Source organism: Oncorhynchus masou, chromosome 24 (assembly GCF_036934945.1).
Source record: "Oncorhynchus masou masou isolate Uvic2021 chromosome 24, UVic_Omas_1.1, whole genome shotgun sequence".
Classification (NCBI taxonomy): domain Eukaryota; kingdom Metazoa; phylum Chordata; class Actinopteri; order Salmoniformes; family Salmonidae; genus Oncorhynchus; species Oncorhynchus masou.
In genome coordinates, this window is record NC_088235.1 from 16,262,286 (window position 1) to 16,274,504 (window position 12,219).

At 42.8% G+C, this 12,219-nt stretch overlaps 1 protein-coding gene across 2 annotated transcripts in view; it reads left to right on the top strand.

The window, feature by feature from the left end:
* LOC135511864 (neurexin-1a-like) overlaps positions 1 to 12,219 on the top strand; it is a 918,691-nt gene that overhangs the window by 411,440 nt on the left and 495,032 nt on the right. For both annotated transcript variants that reach the window (XM_064933362.1, XM_064933358.1), the window contains 4 exons: positions 3,105 to 3,248; positions 3,461 to 3,698; positions 3,809 to 3,999; positions 11,356 to 11,529. In XM_064933362.1, coding sequence (XP_064789434.1) covers positions 3,105 to 3,248; positions 3,461 to 3,698; positions 3,809 to 3,999; positions 11,356 to 11,529 — 747 coding nt within the window. The remainder of the gene's footprint in view (positions 1 to 3,104; positions 3,249 to 3,460; positions 3,699 to 3,808; positions 4,000 to 11,355; positions 11,530 to 12,219) is intronic.

Sequence of the window (12,219 nt, forward strand, 5' to 3'; positions counted from 1 at the left end):
TCAGTATACACAGGTCGGTTTACACAGTTCAGTATACACAGGTCGGTTTACACAGTTCAGTATACACAGGTCAGTATACACAGGTCAGTATACACAGGTCAGTTTACATAGTTCAGTTTACACATGTCGGTTTACACAGTTCAGTTTACACAGGTCAGTATACACAGGTCAGTATACACAGTTCAGTATACACAGGTCAGTATACACAGGTCAGTATACACAGGTCAGTATACACAGTTCGGTTTACACAGGTCAGTATACACAGGTCAGTATACACAGGTCAGTATACACAGGTCAGTTTACACAGGTCAGTATACACAGGTCAGTTTACACAGGTCAGTATACACAGGTCAGTATACACAGGTCAGTATACACAGGTCAGTTTACACAGGTCAGTATACACAGGTCAGTTTACACAGGTCAGTATACACAGGTCAGTATACACAGGTCGGTTTACACAGGTCAGTTTACACAGTTCGGTTTACACAGGTCGGTTTACACAGATCAGTATACACAGGTCAGTATACACAGGTCAGTTTACACAGATCAGTATACACAGTTCAGTATACACAGGTCAGTTTACACAGTTCAGTTTACACAGTTCAGTTTACACAGGTCGGTTTACACAGTTCAGTAAACACAGGTCAGTTTACACAGTTCAGTTTACACAGGTCAGTATACACAGGTCAGTTTACACAGGTCAGTTTACACAGGTCAGTTTACACAGGTCAGTATACACAGGTCAGTTTACACAGGTCAGTTTACACAGTTCAGTTTACACAGGTCAGTATACACAGTTCAGTTTACACAGGTCAGTTTACACAGGTCAGTTTACACAGGTCAGTATACACAGGTCAGTTTACACAGGTCAGTTTACACAGGTCAGTATACACAGGTCAGTTTACACAGGTCAGTTTACACAGGTCAGTTTACACAGGTCAGTATACACAGGTCAGTTTACACAGGTCAGTTTACACAGTTCAGTTTACACAGGTCAGTATACACAGTTCAGTTTACACAGTTCAGTTTACACAGGTCAGTTTACACAGTTCAGTTTACACAGGTCGGTTTACACAGATCAGTATACACAGTTCAGTATACACAGGTCAGTTTACACAGATCAGTATACACAGTTCAGTATACACAGGTCAGTTTACACAGTTCAGTTTACACAGTTCAGTTTACACAGGTCGGTTTACACAGTTCAGTAAACACAGGTCAGTTTACACAGTTCAGTTTACACAGGTCAGTATACACAGGTCAGTTTACACAGGTCAGTTTACACAGGTCAGTTTACACAGGTCAGTATACACAGGTCAGTTTACACAGGTCAGTTTACACAGTTCAGTTTACACAGGTCAGTTTACACAGTTCAGTAAACACAGGTCAGTTTACACAGTTCAGTTTACACAGGTCAGTTTACACAGGTCAGTTTACACAGGTCAGTTTACACAGGTCAGTATACACAGGTCGGTTTACACAGTTCAGTATACACAGGTCAGTTTACACAGGTCAGTTTACACAGGTCGGTATACACAGGTCAGTTTACACAGGTCAGTATACACAGGTCAGTATACACAGGTCAGTATACACAGTTCAGTTTACACAGGTCAGTTTACACAGGTCAGTATACACAGGTCAGTTTACACAGGTCAGTATACACAGGTCAGTATACACAGGTCAGTATACACAGTTCAGTTTACACAGTTCAGTTTACACAGTTCAGTTTACACAGGTCGGTTTACACAGTTCAGTAAACACAGGTCAGTTTACACAGTTCAGTTTACACAGGTCAGTATACACAGGTCAGTTTACACAGGTCAGTTTACACAGGTCAGTTTACACAGGTCAGTATACACAGTTCAGTATACACAGGTCGGTTTACACAGTTCAGTATACACAGGTCAGTTTACACAGGTCAGTTTACACAGGTCGGTTTACACAGTTCAGTATACACAGGTCAGTATACACAGGTCAGTTTACACAGGTCAGTATACACAGGTCAGTTTACACAGGTCAGTATACACAGGTCAGTTTACACAGGTCAGTATACACAGGTCAGTATACACAGGTCAGTATACACAGGTCAGTATACACAGGTCAGTATACACATGTCAGTTTACACAGGTCAGTTTACACAGTTCAGTTTACACAGGTCGGTTTACACAGTTCAGTATACACAGGTCAGTATACACAGGTCAGTATACACAGGTCAGTATACACAGGTCGGTTTACACAGTTCAGTATACACATGTCAGTTTACACAGTTCAGTTTACACAGGTCGGTTTACACAGGTCAGTATACACAGGTCAGTATACACAGTTCAGTATACACAGGTCAGTATACACAGGTCGGTTTACACAGTTCAGTATACACAGTTCAGTATACACAGGTCAGTATACACAGGTCAGTTTACACAGGTCGGTTTACACAGGTCAGTTTACACAGGTCGGTTTACACAGTTCAGTATACACAGGTCAGTATACACAGGTCAGTTTACACAGGTCAGTATACACAGGTCAGTATACACAGGTCGGTTTACACAGTTCAGTATACACAGGTCAGTTTACACAGTTCAGTTTACACAGGTCGGTTTACACAGGTCAGTATACACAGGTCAGTATACACAGTTCAGTTTACACAGGTCAGTTTACACAGTTCAGTTTACACAGGTCAGTTTACACAGGTCAGTTTACACAGGTCAGTATACAGGTCAGTATGTACAGGACAATATATACAGGGCATAAATCACTGTTCAGTATACACAGGTCAGTTTACACAGGTCAGCATATAATGTCAGTATATTTACAGATCAGTATATACAGGTCAATATTTACAGGTCAGGTTATACAGGTCAATATTTACAGGTCAGTATATACAGGTCATTCTCAATGTGCAGGGCACTGGAGTGGCTGAGGTGGGCTTACACATAAACATATACATAGACAAGAAAGTATTTCAACATTGAACAAGTTTGGTAGTCCACGATTAATCTTAATCAGTCTTGGGAAGCCAGCCCATTGTGTATAAACCCATTGTTTGAATGACCTCCCCCTACCTATGTCCCCTCACCCCTCTCACACTCACTCCTGTCAATCAATAGGTCAAATGGCAGGTGACCACACCCAGTTAGAGTTCCACAACATTGAGACGGGCATCGTGACGGAGAAGAGGTTCCTTTCACTGGTGCCCTCTAACTTCATAGGCCACCTGCAGAGCCTCTCCTTCAACGGCATGGCCTATATAGGTAGGTTGCCCCTAGGTTGGAGCGGCATGTCGGTAATTGGAAGGTTGCTGGTTCAAGTCCTGTGCCAGGAGATGGAAAAGTATTGATCTCTTGAACAAGGCAGAGATGGTACTTTCTCTCTGGAGGTACATTACAGAGTTGGGCTTCACAATGTGTTTCTGTTCTTGGTCAAAACAAATATCAACAAAGTATCTATTCTATTCTCTCTGTAGACCTGTGTAAGAATGGTGACATTGACTACTGTGAGCTCAACGCCATGATTGGCTTCAAGAACATCATTGCCGACCCTGTCACGTTCAAGTCTCGGTTGAGCTACGTTGCTCTGACCACTCTCCAGGCCTACTACTCTATGCACCTGTTCTTCCAGTTCAAGACCACCTCATCAGATGGACTCATACTGTTCAACAGCGGGGATGGAAACGACTTCATTGTGGTCGAGCTGGTCAAGGGGTAGGTTTGTCACAACAAATTGTACTATAGAATAGTAATTCATATTGAAGGGAGGTGTGTGTGTGTGTGTGTCTGCATCATTATTCATGTCACTACCTGTCTTTTTCCAGCTACCTGCACTACGTATCAGACCTGGGGAACGGAGCTCACCTGATCAAGGGTAACTCCAACAAGCCTCTGAATGACAACCACTGGCACAACGTCATGATCTCACGAGACACTAACAACCTCCACACCGTCAAGATCGACACCAAGATCACCACCCAGACCACCATGGGAGCCAAGAACCTGGACCTGAAAGGTAGGCTGCCTGTGGCTGGGGGTTTAGTTTACTATCTACTGTGACGGAGAGTGACATTATGGGTACAGAGTGACAGAGGAGTTCATTGGTCTGCTGTTGGACAGAATTTGTCACTATTGTTATGGTTTTGGGGTACAGTATGGCAGAGGTTTCTGGTCTGCTGTTGGACATGGAGTCTTTTACAGTTGACAGTCAGAGTCCTGTTAATGGAATTACTGTATCACAAGGCCCTTTATTAGTATTATTATTATTATTACTATTATTATTATGTATCCTGGAACAGATGCGTGCTTCAAGGCCCTTTGTCAGTTCGAGACATGAGGTGTATGCAGTTTATATCAGTACCTGCTTTTTTCCAGCAGGGGTCAGTAGTTCCACACTGGTCTATAACTGTGTATAAAGTATATTTAACATTCTTTTTTTTAGCAGACTCTCTTATCCAGAGTGCACAGATAGTGTATTCATCTTCAGACAGCTAGGTGAGAAAGCCACATATGTGACCGACCGCCTTGATTCGGTCTTATGTAGCAACATTTGAAATTGTGTTTTTTACATTGGATAAAAGCAGAGACACAGAGCAACAAAATGGTTTACCATACACTGCATTTTAGGAAAATTGGGAAAGTAATTCTGCTTTGAAAGTTGATAAACTTGTAACCTCACTTTTGAGAAAATGGCCTTTGAATGTTTTGGGACTTGGAGGCAGTATTGAGTAGCTTGGATGAATAAGGTGCCCAGAGTAAACTGCCTGCTACTCAGGCCCAGTTGCTAATATATGCATATTATTAGTAGATTTGGATAGAAAACACTCTGAAGTTTCTAAAACTGTTTGAATGAAGTCTGTGAGTATAACAGAACTCATATGGCAGGCAAAAACCTGAGAAAAAAATCCAACCAGGAAGTGGGAAATCTGAGGTTTGAAGTTTTTCAAGTCATTGCCTATCGAATATATAGTGTCTATGGGGTCATATTGCACTTCCCAAGGCTTCCACTACATATCAACAACGTGTATACTGACCTGTATATACTGACCTGGATGTACTGACCTGGAACTTTAGAAACTTGTTTGATGCTTCTACTGTGAAGGAGGGGGGAATGGGAGCTGAATGAGTCAGAGGTCTGCCAGAGTGGCATGAGCTGATCATGTGCTCATATGTGAGTTTGCTTGCGTTCCATTGCATTTCTACAGACAAAGGAATTCTCCGGATGGAACATTATTGAAGATTTATGAAAAAAAACATCCTAAAGATTGATTCTATACTTAATTTGACAGGCTGTTGTTGAGGTGGTACACTACCTTCCCGAATATCCCAGAGGTTAAGTCAGCTCCACCCATCTCTATAAGGATTCACTTATGAGGTCATGTGCTAAACAGTGACGAGTGTAACAAAGATAATGACTAAAAGTGAAAAAATTCCAGATAAACAGAAAGTGGCCAGATAAAAATATTTTAATAATATTAGATGACGCTTTCCCAGACACTTGTTTATTAAATTGATGGGTCATGAGAAAGAAATGCTATAACACCCAGCCACATCTTGCTAAGTGGATGGTCTCTACAGAAGGTGGAAACAGTACAGTGAAATGGTTGCTTTCATAGTAGCAATATCAGAAATATATATTGTTAACGTAAAGAAAAAATATATACAGTATGTACAAGAACAATATCAATAACAACATCAGTGATATTGTTGACAGATGAGGTAGATAGTTATATGCATACAACCAGGGGTAAAGTGGCTGAACAGCAGGATAAAAACATAAATAATAGTGTGTTAGGGGAGAGTCATGTGACTAGAGACAGTGCAGATAGTGCTTATGACTGAGATCTCACCCCCAGTGCTGAACTGGTTCGTCCGAACCACGCATGAACAAGGGAATCTATATTCAGAGAGCCTGTTTCTGTGCTGCCCTTGACTTTGGTGCAGGGTATGTCATGTCCATAGCCTCTTCGTCACAAAACTCACTGATCTTCTTAACAAGATAAGGTTGTCTAGCTGTGTCCAGTCCAGGTGGTGCTTGTACAGTCAGACCATCTATGGGAGGAAGGATGTCATTGTTGTACAGCAGCTGAAACCTGGTCCCGACTCAGTCCGAACATTCCTTGGTGACAACACCAGGCTCCAGAGCATTGAAGCTGTTAAACAGGAAATAACTAAAACAATTGAGAAGACATTACGACCTTGCACAACATCAATTCACCTCCCAAGTTTAGATAAGAAGAATAACCTCATATAATGCAAATAAATATATATTAATCTCAAGTGCTTCACAACACCAGCAATCTCAGACAAAGTGTTACCTCTGGTCTTTCTGAAGCGATGCTTGATGAGGCCAAAGCACCAGTCGGGGGCAGACTAGGTGTGGCCTGTGATCAGGAAGTGAAGGTCCAGACTGTGGTGGAGCTTGTGTATGGTCCGCCAGGCACAATACCAGAGCACAAATGTGTTCTTGTTTTGGCGACTGCAGTTATCACAATTCCGGTACACACGTGTTTCCCAAACTCTGTAGTTGTTGAAGAAATAGTGCTTGTAGTTGAAGACTACGCTGCTGCCTTTGCTGAATGACCTTCCTTCATCAATCAAGTATTTCTCTTTGCATAGCTCCGTGAAAGCCATTTGCCTGCTTAGTGCTTGAGATGTGGGGTAGCAATTTTCTCCACACCCCGACTACATATACCTCTGGAAAATACAGAAATAATGTGAGATCAATAAAAGTAGTGCCAATCATGTTGGAGGTAAACTCAATAGTCACAACGTGTTGTTTATGCCTGACATACCAAGTGTTGGCATTAGACCCTTCTCCTTGTATGAGTGGTGGAGGAGAGTCTGGCGTGTTCTATTGATGCTGAAAGACAAATTCCAGATACAAATATTTTAGCATTATTTTACCTTAGATAGCTATAATATCTGTCAGACACACATAGCTAAATTGATGGGTCACATAATCATCTGGTGAAGTGGAGTCTTTTGTTTAGACATGCTAGCTAATCAACCATAATCCCAATCCACAGAGTACTAGCAATGCAAAATGGAATTCTGAGAACATTACTACACACAGAAAATAAACATAATTTTAGCTAGCGAGCAAGCCAGCCATCTAACGTCAGCTAGCTAGCTAACAGTTTAACTTGGTGTCTTTTTGTTTAGACATGTAGCTAGCTAGCTAAACAATGAACCATAATCCCAATCCAAAGAGTATTAGCAATACAAACCGACTGTCATAGCTAGCTAAAGTTAACCAAATATGTTCAACGTTAGCTAGTTAGCTAGCTAAAACTAGCAACGTGAAATGGCATTCTGCGATAACATTACTACACAGATCATCAAATGTATTTATATAGCCCTTCGTACATCAGCTGATATCTCAAAGTTTTGTACAGAAACAAAGCATAAAACCCCAAACAGCAAGCAATGCAGGTGTAGAAGCACGGTGGCTAAGAAAAACTCCCTAGAAAGGCCAGAACCTAGGAAGAAACCTAGAGAGGAACCAGGCTATGTGGGGTGGCCAGTCCTCTTCTGGCTGTGCTGGGTGGAGATTATAACAGAACATGGCCAAGATGCAGCACGGACAGGTGGACTGGGGACAGCAAGGAGTCATCATGTCAGTAGTCCTGGGGCATGGTCCTAGGGCTCAGGAGAATTAGAGAACGCACACTTAGATTCACACAGGACACCGAATTGGACAGGAGAAGTACTCCAGATATAACATAATGACCCTAGCCCCCCGACACATAAACTACTGCAGCATAAATACTGGAGGCTGAGACAGGAGGGGTCAGGAGACACTGTGGCTCCATCCGAGGACACCCCCGGACAGGGCCAAACAGGAAGGATATAACCCCACCCACTTTGCCAAAGCACAGCCCCCACACCACTAGAGGGATATCTTCAACCACCTGAGACAAGGCTGAGTATAGCCCACAAAGATCTCCGCCATGGCACAACCCAAGGGGGGGCGCCAACCCAGACAGGATGACCACATCAGTGAATCAACCCACTCAGGTGACGCACCCCTTCCAGGAACGGCATGAGAGAGCCCCAGTAAGCCAGTGACTCAGCCCCTGTAATAGGGTTAGAGGCAGAGAATCCCAGTGGAAAGAGGGGAACCGGCCAGGCAGAGACAGAAAGGGCAGTTCGTTGCTCCAGAGCCTTTCCGTTCACCTTCCCACTCCTGGGCCAGACTACACTCAATCATATGACCCACTGAAGAGATGAGTCTTCAGTAAAGACTTAAAGGTTGAGACCGAGTTTGCATCTCTGACATGGGTAGGCAGACCGTTCCATAAAAATGGAGCTCTATAGGAGAAAGCCCTGCCTCCAGCTGTTTGCTTAGAAATTCTAGGGACAATTAGGAGGCCTGCGTCTTGTGACCGTAGTGTACGTGTAGGTATGTACGGCAGGACCAAATCAGAGAGATAGGTAGGAGCAAGCCAATGTAATGCTTTGTAGGTTAGCAGTAAAACCTTGAAATCAGCCCTTGCTTTGACAGGAAGCCAGTGTAGGGAGGCTAGCACTGGAGTAATATGATCAAATGTTTTGGTTCTAGTCAGGATTCTAGCAGCCGTATTTAGCACAAGCTGAAGTTTATTTAGTGATTTATCCGGGTAGCCGGAAAGTAGAGCATTGCAGTAGTCTAACCTTGAAGTGACAAAAGCATGGATTAATTTTTCTGCATCATTTTTGGACAGAAAGTTTCTGATTTTTGCAATGTTACGTAGATGGAAAAAAGCTGTCCTTGAAATGGTCTTGATATGTTCTTCAAAAGAGAGATCAGGGTCCAGAGTAACGCCGAGGTCCTTCACAGTTTTGTTTGAGACGACTGTACAACCAAGATTAATTGTCAGATTCAACAGAAGATCTCTTTGTTTCTTGGGACCTGGAACAAGCATCTCTGTTTTGTCCGAGTTTAAAAGTAGAAAGTTTGCAGCCATCCACTTCCTTATGTCCTAAACGCATGCTTCGAGCAAGGGCAATTTTGGGGCTTCACCATGTTTCATTGAAATGTACAGCTGTGTGTCATGCGCATAGCAGTGAAAGTTAACATTATTTTTTCAAATAACATCCCCAAGAGGTGAAAACAATAGTGGTCCTAAAACGGATCCTTGAGGAACACCGAAATTTACAGTTGATTTGTCAGAGGACAAACCATTCACAGAGACAAACTGATATCTTTCCGACAGATAAGATCTAAACCAGGCCAGAACTTGTCCGTGTAGACCAATTTGGGTTTCCAATCTCTCCAAAAGAATGTGGTGATCGACGGTATCAAAAGCAGCACTAAGGTCTAGGAGCACGAGGACAGATGCAGAGCCTCGGTCCGATGCCATTAAAATGTAATTTACCACCTTCACAAGTGCCGTCTCAGTGCTACGATGGGGTGTAAAATCAGACTGAACCATTTCGTATACATTGTTTGTCTTCATGAAGGCAGTGAGTTGCTGCCAACAGCCTTTTCTAAAATTTTTGAGAGGAATGGAAGATTCGATATAGGCCGATAGTTTTTTAAATATTTTATGGGTCAAGGTTTGGCTTTTTCAAGAGAGGCTTTATTACTGCCACTTTTAGTGAGTTTGGTACACATCCGGTGGATAGAGAGCCGTAGGAGGACCAAGCACAGGAAGCAGCTCTTTCAGTAGTTTAGTTGGAATAGGGTTCAGTATGCAGCTTGATCATACACGTAATGTTAGCTAGTGTCAGCTAGCTAGCTAACAGTCAGCTTTCATTTACAACGAAAACAACTTTCTGACAAAATTAAATAAGACGTCCTGTGTCGTTTCCGTTTTGTTTGTACATGTTGCTTGATCTGTTTTGTCAAGTCGCTTTGGTTCACACTGACTGTGTGCAATGCCATAAGAATCATCATGTCTTTCTCCCCCTCTGTCACGGATTCCACGTTTGCCCATCATTTGAAGATGTCATCCAGAGGCAGGTGTTTACAAAAGCCTTCTGTGTTCTCTTTGCAACTCCCTCTGCATTTGCAATCAATCCATTCATCTCCTTATCATACTCTGCTTCTACCAGACATTCCACTGATTTCAAAACTCGGTCAACTTCTTCCGTGACAACAAAACTGTTGATTGCCGTTTCTTCCCCATCACTGTCATCAGAAGTCTCTACATTGTCTTCTTCAATTGAAATGTTTTTACCTAAATCAGGGATTTCCTCATCGTCTGATTCATTTTCAGAGTCAGAGAGTCAGCATGACTCGATCGTCCTCCAGAAAGTAGTACATCAGAACTGTTTCCCACTTACCTTTGTCGATAGCGCCTGATAAATTCAGGGCAGCAAATGTTATTGAGAGCAGTAGCAACATATTTGCAGTTCTCCATTGCTAACGTTATATATAAAAAAACGGCAGTAGAAAGGATTATCTAAACATAAAGATAAGCTCATTTTATAGACACAAGATGCTACACCTCAGACCCATCTGAAACTCATCTCTCGGCATGTCTAGCCCACTCATTATCTCAGCAATTCATGGCTAGAGGGAAGGTTCCTGCCTTTTTTGTGGCTAAACCAACTCGGCCCGAAATTGAACAATTTATTTATTTTATTTATTTATTTTCATATTTACTGATGGAATACAAGTTTGTTATTAAGGAACATGAAAGTTAAAATGTTCCACAAGGCATTTCTGCCAAAAAAAACACATTTTTGTGTGGTGGCAGAACATAGTACTCAGGTCGGGGTGTAGGGTTTGAGTGTAGGCTGAAGGAAGAGAGAAGTTCTTCTTGCTGCTCTGTCGGCAAGTACCATGGTCTTGTTGCTCTAGTCCAGATGGGAGATGACAAGTGCCTGGATTAGAACCTGTGCCGCTTCCTGTTTGAGGTGAGGTCGTATTCTACGGATGTTGTAGAGCATGAACCTGCAGGAGCGGGTCGCTGCTTTGATGTTTTCAGAGAACTACAGGATGTTGTCCAGGGTCACGCCAAGGTTATTTGCGCTCTGGGAGGGGGACACCATGGAGTTGTCATCTGTGATGGAGAGGTCTTGCAGTGGGCATGCAGCTACGTTTTGGGGGGAAGGAAATAAGTAGTTGAGTGTCATTCTCATAGCAAGGAGAGATCATGTGAGGATATGACGGAGCACAGTGACTGTATAGGGTTGTTTTACTGAACAGCACCAATCAATGTCTGTTCTCTCCCTTTCTCATTCTGAATAGTCACCTCACCAGTGACATATTAACACTTCCTGTCCCTTTGTCTGCCCCCTCATGTGTATTCACCTCATCTTCTTCATTCCTATTAATAATGGAAGACTTCAACCAGAGAGCTATTTCCTATACACTGCTTGTCTGGAGATTGAATTTCTTGACATGCCAATAGTCTTCATCTTCTCCCCCCGTCCTTCACAGGCGACCTGTATATAGGTGGCGTGGCCAAAGAGACGTACAAGGAGCTTCCCAAATTAGTTCACGCCAAGGAAGGCTTCCAGGGTTGCCTAGCATCAGTGGACCTGAATGGACGCCTCCCGGACCTGATGTCAGATGCTCTGGCATGTGTCGGCCAGATAGAGAGGGGCTGCGAAGGTAAACACACACTAACACAAGCTAACCCAGGCATGTGTGGGCCAGATAGACAAGGGTTGAGAAGGTGAGAACTCAATCAAATGTATTTCAGACCTTTTTACATTAGACTTTGTCACAATGTGATGTAGAGTAACCTGGCCTAGGGTGACCCATCCTCTTCTGCCTGTAGCATGTAGAAAAACAGAGATAAGACACATTGGCCACTATCATAACAGAGATAAGACACCCTGTCCACTCTCATAACAGAGATAAGACACCCTGTCCACTCTCATAACAGAGATAAGACACCCTGGCTACTATCATAACAGAGATAAGACACCCTGGCTACTATCATAACAGAGATAAGACACCCTGGCTACTATCATAACAGAGATAAGACACCCTGTCCACTCTCATAACAGAGATAAGACTCCCTGGCTACTCTCATAACAGAGATAAGACACCTTGGCTACTATCATAACAGAGATAAGACACCCTGGCTACTATCATAACAGAGATAAGACACCCTGGCTACTATCATAACAGAGATAAGACACCATGTCCACTCTCATAACAGAGATAAGACACCCTGGCTACTATCATAACAGAGATAAGACACCCTGGCTACTATCATAACAGAGATAAGACACCCTGGCTACTATCATAACAGAGATAAGACACCCTGGCTACTATCATAACAGAGATAAGACA